Below are 16,754 nucleotides of genomic sequence, written 5' to 3'. Positions count from 1 at the left end.
TCAGTATGCAACACTTTTGTGGATTATGTGACGTTATTTTAAAGAAATATGAGATTTATTGAAGGGATTTGATAAAATATCCATATTGCTGCAATTCGGTGTTATGTTACTTCAGTTGTAAGGCTGAGCTAGTGTCCACAAGCCCACAGAATACCTCTCTATTGACGTTCTAACTTATTCTGCAAGGTTATTGGTTATTTGGCTATGCCGTTATGAACGTCATTTTTGAGAGATGCATACTGGCCAATCAAGGGCTGCTTTGTCCTCAACTTGTCAGACTCGCCAAAGCTCACCACTGACTGTAAAGACTTGTGATTCCTAAGTCCATACCGTTACCAAGGGTGCAACTTCCTTGTAGCTGTCATCGTGAAGAGGGGGGTACAGTCTCTAAGGGCGCTCCCTGCGATCGAGCTAGTCAACGGGTTCGCTCTCGGTGTAATACGAGCGATAGGCGAGAAGATTTCAGCACTGGAGCTGTCCAGTCTCCTTGAAAGACTCCTCACTGCTCAATGTGATCTGACAGAAGCTTTTGGTATTGACGGTTTAGAACGGTGTTCTTTGTCTAGCGGATTATACTGTTTTTGGGTAGGAACTCACCAGTGAAGGCGCAAATAGTCCACTTCATTCACAAGCGAATCCTTGCGATGCTGGGCAGTTGTCCCTGAGCAACAAGGAAGTTCCAAGTCTCGGACAGTGTTTTCAGATATCAAAGGTAAGGCGATTGTCCGTTCTTCCATTACCAATGACATGCACGAGCGACACTGTCCCGTGTTAAAACGTAGCGTTTCACATCATGTTGATTGGCACGACAACAAAAATAACGGTCTCTTGTTGTTTGACAGATGTTGTTTATCATCTAATATTGCTTTTGTTGCCCTGTTATCCATCTATATATTTGCTGAAAGAAGTAGCGAGGGGATGTTTTGTGTCTTTGTAAAGTTGCTCTGAATTGTGCCACTGCCCAGAGTGAGAAATTGATTCGCGGGTTGTGGGACGCAGTTGCATTTAGGTCAGTCTCCGAGACGGGTGTGGATGCGAGCCGTACATCATCATTTGTCAGGGTTTTACAACCTACATTCGCAACGTAAGCAACAGAATTCCTGCGTTAAAGCACGTCTAATATCTGGCTTGTCTACGAGGAAGCTAAATACATCACAGTTTAGGCTACATAAATAACTTGATTGCATCGACACGATGTACGAACATTTTGAATGAAGTAGCCCCCATTTTCGCTGTAGGCCGAGTATAGTTTAATGATGAAACACTCACTGTTAGATAGCGGCAAACGTGGACAAATGTTGATATTGTTAGATAGAAACTTTCATTAATCACCCACCTAGAGTTTTCAAGACTATTTTGGGAGAAAGACACCCCTGCCAGGGCAATTAGCTTGATGGCTTCAGGTGATTACACAGGCACATCTAAATCATCGTCTGCTTCACAGCACAGCAGATACGTCACAGGCCAGCTCAACCACGTATAGTTCCCACATCCAACACCCCCTTTCTCAAGGACAGAAGCCCCCGTATCTAGGAGCTATTTTGGGGTAGCCGGCTCCCATGCTCCTGGGTGTGTGTGTGTGTGTCAAGTAGCTGCAGATCAAGTCCTGCTCCACAGTCTGTGACAGTCCCCTGCAGCCTCTGGTTTCCCCTTCTGCTGGCTCTCACTGAGCCCATTGTCTGCCCTCCTTTTAGGGCATTGGCTGGTACACTCTCTCTGTCTACCGTCTGAATGCCAACTGGGGGCTCCACTCCAAAGATGCATTTAGATTTAAATTCCGCCACATTCTGGCGCCCCCCGTTGCCCGTCAGACGGTTCACCAGCGGAATATCAACTCCCCATGCCCAGCTCCCTGTGCTGGCTGCACACCACCCACAGGCCCCCCTGGGGCCCGGAGGAGAAAGGTGGTGGTGTAATAATGGAAAGGAGTACTGCCAGGGGGAGAGAGAAAGAGAGAGACAGATAGAGAGAGAGAGAGAGAGAGAGAGGGAGAGGGAGAGAGAGACAGAGAGGGAGAGAGAGAGAGAGAGAGAGAGGGAGAGAGAGACAGAGAGGGAGAGAGGGAGAGAGAGAGAGAGAGAGAGAGAGAGAGAGAGAGAGAGAGAGAGAGAGAGAGAGAGAGAGGGAGAGAGAGAGAGAGCAGAAGGGGAGGTGTAATATTACACACTGAAGACCATGGTGGCTAGCTTGACTGAGATATTACGATTTCGAGGTGACAAAAGTCCAGCAGTTAGCTTTGTAGGTTTTGGTGTGTGTGTGTGGTGTGTGTGTGTGTGCATGTGGTATTCTTCTCACTAACTAAGGATGGGATGAGCTGAACTCGTTAGTGTAATTAGTTCCAGGTCCTTGCTCTACTGGTCTGTGGATGGGATCTCTGGCTAATGGACCTTGATTCCCATGAACAGAAATGCTTTGTGAGTCCTCCATTCATAGACGCTCCCTCTCAAAACAAGGGTTGAAGGGAAGACTTCTAATCAGCACATACCACCATCAGAGAAGGGTCTGGAGAGAAAAACATGTCAATACAGTCTCATCCAAAACACAGAGCCAGCCACCCTATCAGGATCCAATACCGGGTCCGTAGAAAGGCATCTTAGAATTTTGGCCTTTGGGAAAAAGTCCGTCCAGCATTTGTTTCTATGGCCCACTATGAAAACAGATGAAAACTGCTTTAAATGAACTGGTGGCTTTTACTGACTGACGGTTTCTCTTAAGTGTCTGACTGTTCTGTCTGGAAAGACAAAGCCGGTTGTCGTCTGGGCTCTGCCCGGATGCCTTTCCACTGTGCCACCTGTGCAGAGGACGTTTGTCCCTGAATACTAATGGCGTCCCAAGGTGTCTGGAGCTAATGACACAGCCTGCAGCCACCAACCAATCAGACCCTAAGATCAAGATTCAGTTCCTGTTTGCCACACATTCATGCTGTGGCAAAATTATACAAGTACACTTTCCACAACACATGAGTTAAAAAAAAAGTGATTGATGTAATTTCTATGGTACTGTGCAGGAAGTGAACTCAAGATATCGAGAGTTTAGGTTCGGGGTTTAGTGGCGCTGGCTGTTCGACTGGGTAATGTTTATGTTTCCTTCACTTTGCAGGGAGCTAGGATGGTGCTACCAAACAAGATCTGGTTAGAAATATCATATCTGACCACTGGGGAATGGACAGGCAACAACAGGATTACAGAGAGAGAGCTAAAGAGAGCAAGAGAGAGAGAGAGTAAGAGAGACAATGAAAAATAGTGGGAGAGAGAGCAAAAGAGAGAGAGAGAGAATGAGAGAGAATGAAAAAGTGTGGGAGAGAGAGAGCAAGAGGGAGAGAGAGAGAGAATGAAAGAGAGAGCATGACAGTCTAAAGAGCATTACTGTTGCCATCTCCGAAAAACATTAACATTTTATTAAATCTCGATCCTGTTATGTGCCCCTTTATGTTCTTTCCTTTATGGAACGTTAAATGTTAATCAAGTCTTGGGGCTGACGAACTGTGCAACATCAATATTTATATACACTTGAAAGCGACAACAAGGCATATGGAAATACTTCAAATAACCACACCTTTGAAATGCAGACAAACTTAGCATTCAAAAGAGCATGAGTGATCAAGTGGCCCACAGTCATTAGCACCAAAGGATGGGTCTTCGAGAGCTCTTCAGCCTTGCAGATTCACCATTCACTGCTCCCACACGTCACCACAAAGAAACCAAAAGCAGAATTGAATCAGAGATTTAAGTGACATACACCCTGTGTCTTCCAGAGTCTCGATGTACGCGTTTGACAGAAGCATGCCTGCAAAGAAAACATCTCCAGAGTCGTTGTGAGATGGTTCGCTGTCGCAGTGCGTTCGAACGGGCTTCTCTGTCACATATGTCGCTTCCTGCCCTGAGGAGTAGCCATGTTTTTCTTCCCATCATCCGGTTCTTTTTTTATCCAGGGGCACTTAAATCATTCAGATGGGTCTGGGAGGCAGAGCTCCATGGGGGCGGCAGAGGAGACAGCTGCTCCCGGTCAAGAGCAACCAGGCTGGGCAGAAGGAGCGCCACGCCAGCCTGGTCCCCAGCTGAATGCTAAGCAGAATGATGATAATAATCGCAAAGAAAAAGATGTGAAAATCCTGGCCGTGTATGAGAAGTCTCACATCGATTTAGGGAGTGGATGATATCTGGCAGGTGATTTGATGTATTCACAGTCACATACACAGACTCCTGAGATAATGATAGTGCACTTTCCTCTCAACCTCATCTGGAGGTACTTCCAAACCCGGTAAACACAAGCTATTCAGCAGTTACAGGATGTCAAATCCCTTGACAAGGCTCTGCACTTAAGTATTTTGCCGTGGATGTTCAACATTTTCCTGTCGTTTAGAAATGCAGGTGTTTAATCCTGTGAAATTGTACTGCAAGTCATGTTGTTATGCGTTTAGCATTTCACAGTTCCTCCGGGGTTTGAAGTCCTACTTGACAACCAAGGATCACGTTCCTCTTTTGTGTTTGATGTGGCAAGGTATCAAAGCGCTGACCCATTTGTGTCAGATCCCACTCTCTGAGAAGAAGAAAATAAATAAGGACCTCATTTAAAATTCATAAGTTAACCTCAAAGCACTGAGGGATGCTGGAGTAAGTCTCGGGGCAGTGGCAAATCTAGCTTTGGTTCCCGCAGGAGAAAGGGGGCGGGGGGCGGGGGGCTAGCCAGTCAGGAAGTCAGTTTTCACCGCCAGAGATGTTGTCTTATCCTGCATCTGGGTTCCCTCTGGGGTGCCCTCTGCTCTGAGCATCACATTGCATAACACCCCCCCCCCCCATACAACGCTAGGCATCATGGGAAACGGTGATCTTGACGTGAGCTGGTCGGTCTTGGCTACTGCTTATCTCTGTTCGCAGGGAGCTCACCGCATACCGGGGGCCTTCACGTCATTATTTGCTGTGCTCACTATCTGTTGACCTGTGATCTCGCATTAAAAACCCACAGCGCCCACTGTTGTTTGTTTCATCTGAGGACTTAGAAACGTCTTAAGTTCTACTCGCTAAGCTCCCTTGAAATGCCCTCAAAACTTTGATATTTGATATTGATACTTACCGTTTCCTGTTTCATATTTCAACAGACACCAGACAGCCAGTCAGACCGACTGACACAGTCTCTCTGTCCTACTGCACACGAGCAGGAGGAGCAGGGACACATCCTCACTGGGACACTTTCTCATAGCTAGTGAGGTTAATGGGTCAGATGGCTGAGTAGTTAGGGAATTGAGCTATTAATCAGAAGGTTGCCGGTTTGATTCCGGCTGTGCAAAATGACGTTGTGTCCTTGGGCAAGGCACTTCACCCTACTTGCCTCAGCTCTCTAGCCTTGAGACCTGTCCAGTACAATACTGTACATTAAGGAACGTACGTGTCCAACGACATATGCACAGCCTTGAAAAATATTCCACTCTTCAAATGTACTTCTGTCACATTTTACATTTCCACCCACGGCCTGTTTGATTGGGTGCTGTGTGTTCCGGAGTCTTCACACTGGAACATGTCTCAGTGTACAGGGAATGTTCCTGTACTTACTGTAAGTCGCTCTGGATCACGGCGTCAGCTGAATGTAAATGTTAATGTAAATTACAGCCTCACATTAATCTCCTCTTCCCCCCCCCAGAAGTCTCAGACAGGCTTCTCCCCCGCCTTCCTCCTCCTCCAAGCATCCCTGACCTGAGCTGCAAAGTTCTGTTGATTCAACCACAGAAAACTGTGTAGTCAGGTGTCCTGTAAATACACACCTGGGCATCATCCCAAAGCAAGCAGCCCATTGGTGCAGGCTGAAAGTAAAGCACAACTCCTGTTGTACTACTGTGGACAGGATTGGATTTCACACAAGCATTCATCCGGAACGTGTCTGAATGAGATTGCGTTTCCGGGCATGACCCTAGTCTTCTAAGCTCTGTGTAATCAACTAGAATTCACGCAAACAGCAGCGTTTTCAATGAGGGAAGCATCAAAATAGACTTTTCAGTTTATTTTTTGTCCCTTCCCCAGGGTTGTTGTTAAAGGTGGGACGGTTTGTTTCATGTTTTTACAGTTCCCTTCCTTTCCTCGTGGTGATTTGTCGATGGCGTCTTCCATAAAGGTTGCGTTCATTAAATTTGCTTCATGCGGCGATCAGTCGTGATTAATGAGGGCAGCTGTCCAGGATCGGCTCAGCTTATAGCACGAATAGATCAATCAGGGGATCTGAGAATGGGAGTCATTAGTTATACCACAACACACACACACATGCTCATACACACACACACGTACACACACATGGAGATACACACACACTGATTACCGATGAAGATCTTTCGTTTTCCTCCGCTGCAATCCCCAAGACGTTGATTTGCGAAACAGCGTCAGAACTTCTCCGCCCCCTCCCCTCCCCCTGCCCCGCCCCCCCCTCTCTCCACAGACAATGGGAGTGCTGATGTCCAAGAAGCAGCAGGTGCAGAAATGCAGCGTGGTCGTCTCTGCCTTCAAAGAGGGGCTGAAGGACCGCCCGGCCCCGTCCCCCGCCGACCAGGCCGAGGGCTCCGGGGACGAGGGGGAGGGCCAGGCCTCGGCCCCCGCCCCCGTCGCCGACCAGGAGAAACAGGAGGTGGAGCAGAGAGAGACCGACGGCAAGGCGGGGCCGTCGACCTCCACGCCTGCCTCGTCCCACACCAAGGACGAGTGCAAGGTGAACCAGGAGGCCTGGTCCAGGCTGCGGGACGGAAAAGGGGTGGAGCCTGAGGATCTGGACAAGAAAGGGCACCAGCTCACCCCGCCGGCGTTCGTTCGTCCCAAGAGAGAGGCCAATGATGGGCAGCCCGTGGAGGTAGACCTGGGCCAGATGGAGCAGGTGAGGATCATGTTCAGCTGTACCAGGGATCATCGGAACCACCGTTTTTTTTTACAATCCTGACAGACCTTTATCAGGGATTTGACCTTTACGAGATGTCTGTTGGACGCTTGACCTGGGGACAGTACAGGTTTGTCTCCCCCTTCCTGAAGGTTGCTTTTTGTTGCCTGTTGAGACTTTAGCTGTGGAGAGGATGAGTTGCACTACTTGCTCAAGGTGACATAACGCTGGAGTTTGTTTTAATTAATTATAAAAAGTCAGTTAAAATTCAATTTTTCAGAACTGTTGCAGGCAAGCTTTGGTGTTTGTGTTTGGTTCAGGAGCTGTTCTGCTGTGGTGTCTGGGTGTGATAGGTCAGCTCTTCTTCTGTGGTGTCTGGGTGTGATAGGTCAGCTCTTCTTCTGTGGTGTCTGGGTGTGATAGGTCAGCTCTTCTTCTGTGTTGCGTGTGTGCGTGGTGAGTATGTGTGTGGTGTGTGTGTGTGTGGTGTGTGTGTGAGTGTGTGTGTGTGTGAGTGTGTGTGTGATACGGCTGCTCGCACGGCGAGGACTCTGTGGGTGTCCCACTCAGGCTCAGAGGGGGGGGGGGGCACGTCCCGCCGTCCAGGTCGGTGCTGACTAATTGGGGTCGACGTAGCGATGGGAGCCGGGGGGCGTGGGGGGAAGACTCATCCCACAGGAGCCAGGGGCTGTTAGCTGATTGGAGGAAAACCTCCTGACTCTCTGAGAGGCAGGCCGTGCTTTTAAATCACACCGTCATCAAAAGAGAGAAGAGAGGCTAGCTCTTTCGGTACTAATGCAAGCATTAAATACTAACATTTTTACAGTTTGTGTTATGAAATAGGAGCTGAGTCATAGCAACACATGCTGGTGCACTGCTAGAGCCGATGACTGCAGGGAAAGTTGATTCATGATTGAGCTGTTGTTTGGCGTACTGATTAATGCGATACCAATAACAACTGTCAAAATGTAAAGCTACTTCCTGGTACTACTACTGCAGAAGAAATGCTGAACTATTTTCTCACAGTCAGTCTGTGAAACATCCTAAGATGATGATATACTGCGTGCATCAACACATTTACATTTATGCATTTAGCAGACAATAAGCAAACTTATTGTTTTAGCACATCCTTTACAAAATGATGTTTGAACAAAAAATAGGGCCACATAGAGTCCTGGTAAGTAACTATTTTTTGATACTGTAGCATCTTTGAATTAGATTTTTGAGTCATTCTCACAATAGATTTTACTTTTATGAATACTTTTTGGTCATCAAGGAGTTGCCAAAGATGTCATGCCTGTGTCAAATATAATTACACTTCGGCAGGCAATCGCAGCTCACTCAATACCCAGAGTAGAATCCATGAACAATTGTCAGCCCCTTTACTAAATCACTGTAACCATCCACACTCACACACCGTGTTTCCAAAAGGAAACCGTTGGTTCGACTACGTTACATCTTGACGTTACTGTAAGAAACGAGCCTGTAAAGTGCATGTGTGCACGTGTGTTCTGTTTCACAACAGGAGAGGGTGTGCTGCCTCTCTCTCTCCTGGCTGTTGTCTCCTCATGGTAGGATTTCGTCTCCTCTCTCGACGTGGGTTTCTAAGGTTTCTCAGAGACGACCTTGGCTGTGACACAGAAGGCAGAGCTCCTTAACAGATAGAGAGAGATAGAGAGAGAGAGAGAGGGAGAGAGAGAGAGAGAGAGAGAGAGAGAGAGAGAGAGAGAGAGAGGGAGAGAGAGAGAGAGAGAGAGAGAGAGGGGGGGGGGAGAGAGAGAGATGGCAGTGACAGTGTGACTTCCGGGATTCAGTGTTCACCATTGTACTGACAGGAAAACATGCTTTGCCTGCTAATGGTGTCTGGAGTGACTGACCTGAACTGATCAGGACTCTGAGACGTTTCGATTTGAGATTCTTAAAACCTGAAGCAGCCGTATACCAGAAGCTCAATGTTCAAGTTTGATTCTGGAATCACAAATTCACACAATGACAATAACTTCCCTGACTGCGTCTCCCTTCCCTGTTTCCTCCCCTCCCTGGCATCCCGGCTGGCTCGGCAGCCCGTGAACGACGAGATGTGTGAGGTGTGTGAGGTGTGGACGGCGGACGTGTTGTTCCCCTGCAGGACGTGCACGCGGGTGTTCCACGACGGCTGCCTACGAGAGATGGGGGTCCTAAAGCCAGAAGCCCTGCAGGAGATGAGGGAGACTGCACACACAGCTCCGGGCTGGAGCTGCTACTACTGTGTGAGTTTACACACACCCAGACACACACACACACACATACCAGACACACACACACCCAGACACACACACACACCAGACACATACATACCAGACACACACACACACACATACCAGACACACACACACACACACATACCAGACACACACACACACCAGACACATACACACACATACCAGACACACACACCCAGACACACACACACACACACCAGACACACACACACACACACACACATATCAGACAAACACACACACTCTGAAGACCATTACACACATGCCGGGGACAAATATACCAGTATACACACACGCATATGTTCACAAAACACGCTGTGCTTTAGTCAGGAGATGACAATGTAATCACAATTTGTACTGTTGTGCGTGCTGTTGTTTCCACTGCAGGGTTAGGAAGTGACCCAGAGACAATTTAATTATTATACTTTACCGTAGGCGTTTTTGAGTTTTGAGTTACTACAGTACTTATCTTAAAGTGTGAGAGGAACAGAGAACAACGCATCAGCATAGACTGTGAGCTGATCCAACACACAGTGTACAACATAGACACAGTAGCTTTAATGATGGAAGAAACCAGCTCAACAAAGAGTCTGCCGGCTTATCTTGTTCCTTTTCTGACAGAGTCGTTGAGTTGTTTTGTGACCGGGAGAGAGGAAATGGACTGGGGTGGATATCGAGTGGTCATGGTCCACAGCCAGGGCTCAGACTCCTGACGGTGGCTGATCAATGCCCTCACAATCAGGGGATTATTTTGGACTGGTATGGAGCCTTGTGTGCTTGTGCCAGCCAGGGAAAGGCAGCACCACAAATGTGTCACCTTGATGGCTGTCTCTGGTGATTATAGTAGACCCGGTTTCTTCTGCTCACGTAACATTTATGGTTTATTCATTTAGCAGACGCTTTTATCCCAAGCGACATACACACAGGGCATATAGGTAAGTATAGCCGGCCGGAAGTGCAGTTGTAACAGAATTTCAGTGGTCAAACGCACGTCGAAAAGACTTGCGTTTAAACACATGCAGACACATTCAATTTTACATCTCCAGTTTGACCTAGATCTGTTGACCTCTGACCTCCAAATTAGCTGTGAAGGGTCATCTGATTTCCATAATCCTCTGGTTTTCCCTAGAACTCATCCTCCGTTTGAAATCCACTTATAACCAACTCGCCTCTGGCGCTGGACAGATTAGACACATACCGTCTTGAAAATCTCATACCTTTTCTTTTTTACTTTTATAACTGACTGCATTTGTCATTATAACGTGCTGTTGCGTGCAGGATGCATCTAATTAGGATGCAGGCTCCCCACTCTGAGATAACATTCTGCCTTGAGCTGTGACTCTTTTGCTCATATATCCATAACAGTTTCCCAGGGCATATATGAATATTGTTGAAAAAACGCTAGGCGCTCCATATTTTTCTCTCTCTCTGAGATACAAAAAAATGCTATTAGCTGAGCTGGCCACGGGGCAACCAGGAAAACTCTGCTGCTGTTACTTTGTCATATAAGCAGTTCAGTCGATGTGATCTTCAACGGTTCTGAGAATGGTGGGTCAGAACAGCCGGAAAAGCATGCTGGCTTGCTGCTTACTCCACGATGTGACATCCCGGTATGCTTGGTAGCATATGATTCAAATATTTTCAAGACTTTGATGATTAAAATCTTTAAAATGTGGATCTCAATCAGTGTTTTAACAGGATTTTTTGCCAATTTGTCTCTATGGCTAGTCTTCAAATCCTTCCATAAAAAAAAAACCTGACATTCTGTTATGCAAATACACTGGATAGTGACATCATCGGCAAAGACTACAACCATACCCAGAGCATGTAGTATACTATGGGGTCTGTACAGGGACAAACGCACCATATACCGTTAATCATGGATGCATTGATGGTGACACGTGTTCCATTACAGAAAGCAGCAACATCATGACTGGTCCTCTGTAGTGGACTCCCTTTCACTCACCTCCATACAGGAAGCTGTATGAAACCTGTTGTCCCTCAATCTAATTAGGAGCTTAGGAGTGACCTCTCCCTGTTCCCTCTCTCTCTCTCTCTCTCTCTCTCTCTCTCTCTCTCTCTCTCTCTCTCTCTCTCTCTCTCTCCTTCTACATATCTCTCTCTCCCTCTCCATCTCTCTCCATCTCTCTCCCTTTCTTTCTCGGGACAATTTGAAAAAGCACTTTTTTCACTAGCAAGGGAGTTTGTATGAAATGCATTTTCTCTCTATTCAATGAAGAGTGACCTCTTTCCGCCTATTCTCCCCCCTGCTCTCTCTCGTTTTCTCTCTCTCTCTCTCCCCTCCCCCCCCCACTCTCTTTCTCTGTCTCTCTATCTTGTTCTCCCCCCGTCTCTGTTTCAGGACAACGTGAACCTGCTGTTGACTGAAGAGGAGATGTATAGCCTGATGGAAACTTTCAAGCAGTGTAAGATCATCCCTGGTGAGTCACCATGGATCCCACTACTATAATTACTGATGACTATAACATATACACACTTAGATAAGACAAGTAGTCAAAGGATTGAACATGCCGTCCAGTTTCTCATCCAGCTGTGTGTGGCTGTCAGAAAACAAAGGGTGCGATTGGTTGGCTTTTGCGAAAATGAATCGACCTAATCTAACGCTGGATGTTCTGCTGTCGATTGCTCTGGCCTGATGGGGTGCTCTGCTCCTCGCTCCCTCGACAGAGTCCTGCCTGGTGTCTGATGAGCTCCTGCAGTACCGGCACTTTGTGTCCAAGCAGCTGTTTGACAAGGACCTGTCTGACGAGGAGGAGGAGGAGGTCCTGGCTCAGTTTGCGGCCCTGGACCCTGACAAGAAGGGGCAGATTGAGTGGTCCGATTTCCTGTACCAGGAGTCTCTGGGGGTGTTGATGAAGTTTCGTACAGAGGTACCGTGATTCACCTTAACTTACCAGAATCCCCCAGAACCATCACAAACCCACCAGAACCCATCTAACTTGGGAGTTGTTACCAGGGCGGTCGTAAAGACATTGACAGACACAAATTCATGTCAAAATCTATTTAAGAATCTCCTTTTGGCCCATTTTCAATGTGGCACATCCGCATATCAAATCACATCGTAAATACATCAGCGAGAAAAAGAAAACTTAGATCAATCACTAGAGGAGCGTAAACCGTACTCAACCTGCAACTAATTCTGTTTCCGGTCTCCAGAACTCGTTGGTGCGTCTGTTGACTGCCAAAGAGCGTGACCGTGCCCGGTCTGTGTTCCTGGGTCTGGACCAGGACAAGGACCTGGTGATAACGGCAGGGGAATGCCGCCGGGCACAGCAGTCCTGGTTCCACAAGCTGAGCAGAGAGTCACAGTCCTGCAACGTGAGGTAAGCACCCTCCTGGAGCCCTCCGCCAAGATGCTGTCGATACCCCTACGGGAAGCTAACCCTCGAGGCTTCAATTCACAGTTGTCTCACTCGAGAAGAATAAAGCTCAATCGACGCTCGTACGTTTGTAGAGCCATCCTTAAGACAACACGGTCGATGCGGTGATGTTATTAATGTGCTGCTGCGACCTGGCTCTGTGTGTGACTGACTGAGAGAAAACGCTGAGTGTCGAGGGTTGGACAGTGCCATTCCTCCACTCCATCCAATGAGCAGCCTTTTCTGCTTTGCATGCAATGCGGATGTGCTGTTAGCGAATATAAATCATTCAAATGAGCTGATTCAGACTATTCCGATAAAGACACGGATGCGGACGTTTTTTTTTCTCCCAAATTCAGAGAAAATCGAAGCGAGAGAGGAGAGATACCAGGAGATAATGACAGAATGCTTTTAAGTCATTCCTCTTACCTGTCAGAGAGATCTCATTTCCATGCTGCACTGCTCCTAAGAAATTCCCATCACACAGTCATTTTTAGACAGTTGTGTCTCTTAACTTTCCCCAGTTTACATCCATTATCAAGCGGTGGGAAGAAGATGCACTGCAAACCTCAATAAAGGGTTTCCTCCAAGCTTTTGTGGAGACTGATTACATCAAACTATTTAAGTAATCTAATCTGTTAAATAAAGAATACAATTAACCTAATTGAATTGATTAATAAATTGTATAAATTAAGAAATTACTGGATGCTTGTATAGTTTGAGGTAATCATTTTCCACTAAAGTTATGGGGATTCTAAAAGCATTGTCTACAGTGTAGGATGAAAGTCCTTACTTGTAATGGTGGCTAGTGGACTGTACTCTAGGATAATGTGCCCACCACTAGTGATCAGTACAGTCAAAATATGAAGAAAACAGGCCAGTGACACAGTGTAGAGTAAGGTGATGGCCTCATCTTTAAAGGTCTGTTTTTGCTTCCTTGTTATGAGTATTTCTCTGTCAAGCAGCATATAAGCTTGCCAAAGGTTTGCCTTTGTTCAGAGACCAAAAAGGTCCATGAATATTTTACGAACCTCTCATCTCACAGCATCTCATTTCAGTTTTTCTGAAACAGGAAATTAGACTTTGACTGAGTCCCTGATTTAGACAGCTAGTGTGAGTGCGTGTGTGTGTCTCACCATCTCACGTTGTCACGAGTCATTTCCAACCATTCCATTCTCCTTCTGGCTTCACTCACAGACTCATTGGATTGTGTTCCCCTATGAATTGTGGGTAAGTGATCCAGATCTGCATGGATTGTCTCCTTTACCTCACTTCAACACCTTCACAAATCCCTCAAAGTAATCCCCAAACACTCTTGTGTAACCTCTCCACTCCTCGATCCTCACATCTCACATCCCTCCCGCTCTCAGAGTCCCCGACAGACAGAACCCGTCTGTGCCACAGACACGAGACGTAAGACAACTCGAATAAACACGAAAGAAGTCTGACGAATGCTATGTCGCGTCGACGCAGAGGGCCCCTTCACGAGATCCCTCGCTTGTTAGATTTAGCCGCCCGACAAGACCACAGCCAGGCCATTCATTAGAGGGATCAAAAGAAGAGGGGTTTGTTCCCCCCTCGTGAGGAGCCGTGAGCATCACTCAACAGCCTCAAGAGGCCACTGGAGGCTGAGTGGATATGCCGTCCTCCGCACATCCCGGTTCAGCCTCATTACAGTGAACACCGTCAGCCTGGCTGAGACACTGCTCTGGTGTTCACACCTTGTGGAAAGAGCTCCTCTTTCTATACAGAAGCCGGTGTTCATTAAGCATTAGAGAGTCTTAAAAAAAACAATAAAAAAACGGTTGTTTTCTTTGGGTTCACTGGATAGACCTCAGTCTCCTGCCTCCCACATAAAATGGTTAAATATTCATGGCTTGGCTGTGGCTTGGCAGCTAGCCACCTAGAATCTACAATCCATAAAGATATTTTCAGTCGCCGTGTTTTTTTGTTGTTGCACTATTTGTGTCTGCTGCAGACATCAATCAGAGGGTTGTATTGTCCTCTGGCGTTGTATTACCTGAAGTGTAAAGTGACCCATCGTCTGTTTATGTATTTGTTTTGTGTTGTGTGTATATGTGTGTTGTGTGTGTATGTGTGTTGTGTGTGTATGTGTGTTGTGTGTGTATGTGTGTTGTGTGTGTATGTGTGTTGTGTGTTTCTGTCGTCATGCAGCATCAGTCACGTGGGCCCTATCTCTGAGAGCAGCCCAGCCAGCTACCACAGCGACCGGAGCAGAGACAAGATGCTGTTCAACTCTGAGAAAGAGGAAAACAGGTGTGTGTGTGTGTGTGCACGTGTGTGCATGTATGTGAAACAGTAAGTGTGTGGTGTGTAAATGTAAGTTTATGTGCGCATGTGTGGAACAACAGCCTATCAAACCCCTTTTCTTTCCCCGCTCCCCAGCCCTGTGGCCTGGCCAGACTTCCTGAAGGAGAGTGCCATCTTCACCCTGGCAGCCCGGACCAACAGCCCTGCCATGCACATCCGCCTGCCTCTATAGTCCCAGAGGAACAGCCCTGACCTGGAGCCCACCAGAGAGAGGGAGGAGGAGAGACGGCCGGAGGGAGAGGAGGGGGGAAGGAGGGAGGGAGAGGAGGGGGGAAGGAGAGGCAGAGAGGGAGAGGAGGGGAGGGGGAAGGAGGGAGGGAGAGGAGGGGGGAAGGAGAGGCAGAGAGGGAGCCAAAGTCAATGACAGAGAGTGAGAGAGAGAGAGAGAGAGAGAGAGAGAGAGAGAGAGAGAGAGAGAGAGAGAGAGAGAGAGAAAAGGCCTGCCCTGTTTTCTGTGGATGAAAAGTGAAGGGGTCAGAGAGATACCGTGGCACTGTAGTACTGTACAATACTCAGACTGGACCGATAAAGCCATCTACAGAGCTTCTGCTTTGCAACATACTGACTTCAAGGACCCTCTGATGGACTGACACACTGACGACAAAACTTACAACTCACACTGACACGTGTCTCAGAAGACACATGAAACAAGTAGGACAACAAACTCACTACAAGTCACTGATGTGTAGACGGCTCAGAGTACACACACGAGGATACGAAACACAAAGAGGTTCTCCTAAATGATAGATACAGACTTCCACAGCCAACACACTTTAAAGCACCTACCTTTAATTCAGCGATTCGATCAGAATGACCCACAGAACAGGACAGTGGGTTGTGCTGAGGTACCAAATATCCTGCCTTTAGGTGGTTTGAGGTTCACGTTGGGTGTATTTACTCGTTACCCTAAAAGATTGAATCCCCTCATACTCGTTTTTGCATTCTTCATCATATGAGGTAAACTAACCGAATTTTGTATCTATCATTTAGGGGGCTTGGCTTCTTTCAAATGAATAGAGATGTATGGCGTTGTCACAGAATTTCCCATGATCAGCACATGTACCAAACAGGAATGAACGCTCTCTGCCTACATATTATATAAGGACATGCTATAAATATCATATTATGACCTATATTATTATCCATTAAAAAGCTGTATTTATTCCTGTATCCTACCTAGTAGTCCGTTCTCTTGTTCCAGGTCCACTTCTCTGTTATCTTCCAGTGATGATTGTGATGAAGATTGTGAATTTATTAATAAAAGCTAATCCGCTCTACCAGGCGTGTAAATACTGCCCTTTAAGAGAAACTGGTTCCTGTTCTACTCAGGCTATCGCTCCCAGAAAAACTGGAGTCATCTGTCGGCATTTCTCTTTTTTTTTACAGTAAAAGTTGAGGGTTGTACGAGGTCATTTAATGTCATTTTGATTTGCCTGGAGTGTGACTTGAATCTGTAGACGGTACAAGTCGAGATATTGTGACTATGAAATAAACACATGGCATTAACTAGTTATTATGTGTCTTACTTTACTCATTTACTTTATTCATTTTAAGCATTTAAACGACCCCCCCTGTTTAGAGAGAACAGAGAGAGAGAGAACAGAGAGAGAGAACAGAGAGAGAGAACAGAGAGAGAGAGATAGAGAGAGAGAACAGAGAGAGAACAGAGAGAGAACAGAAAGAGAGAGAGAGAGACATAGAGAGAGAGAGAGAGAGAGAGAGAGAGAGAGAGAGAGAGAGAGAGAGAGAGAGAAAGAAAGTGAGAGAGAAAGAGAAAGAGGGAGAGAGAGAGAAAGAGGGAGAGAGAAAGAGGGAGAGAGAGAGAAAGAGGGAGAGAGAAAGAGGGAGAGAGAGAGAAAGAGGGAGAGAGAGAGAAAGAGGGAGAGAGAGAGAAAGAGGGAGAGAGAAAGAGAGAGAGAGAAAGAGGGAG

At 46.9% G+C, this 16,754-nt stretch overlaps 1 protein-coding gene across 1 annotated transcript; it reads left to right on the top strand.

Moving 5' to 3' along the window:
* The first annotated feature begins 331 nt into the window (after positions 1-331).
* phf24 (PHD finger protein 24) lies at positions 332-15,054 on the top strand. The gene is made up of 9 exons (XM_047017968.1): positions 332-712; positions 6,424-6,852; positions 8,916-9,101; positions 11,476-11,554; positions 11,802-12,004; positions 12,291-12,457; positions 13,691-13,723; positions 14,669-14,770; positions 14,900-15,054. Exons 2-9 carry the CDS (start codon positions 6,427-6,429, stop codon positions 14,994-14,996), a joined length of 1,293 nt encoding a protein of 430 aa, XP_046873924.1. The 5' UTR covers positions 332-712; positions 6,424-6,426; the 3' UTR covers positions 14,997-15,054.
* Positions 15,055-16,754: the final 1,700 nt, after the last annotated feature.

Source organism: Hypomesus transpacificus, unplaced genomic scaffold (assembly GCF_021917145.1).
Source record: "Hypomesus transpacificus isolate Combined female unplaced genomic scaffold, fHypTra1 scaffold_84, whole genome shotgun sequence".
Classification (NCBI taxonomy): domain Eukaryota; kingdom Metazoa; phylum Chordata; class Actinopteri; order Osmeriformes; family Osmeridae; genus Hypomesus; species Hypomesus transpacificus.
The sequence above is the reverse complement of the archived record's forward strand: the minus strand, read 5'-3'. Positions and strand labels throughout refer to the sequence as shown.

Excerpts from the sequence above, each read along its gene's own strand:
- phf24 (XM_047017968.1), top strand. The coding sequence starts at position 6,427 with ATGGGAGTGCTGATGTCCAAGAAGCAGCAGGTGCAGAAATGCAGCGTG. Across the intron at positions 12,458-13,690 it reads TCACAGTCCTGCAACGTGAG|ACTCATTGGATTGTGTTCCC; the intron begins GTAAGCACCCTC and ends CTTCACTCACAG. Across the intron at positions 13,724-14,668 it reads TGTTCCCCTATGAATTGTGG|CATCAGTCACGTGGGCCCTA; the intron begins GTAAGTGATCCA and ends GTCGTCATGCAG.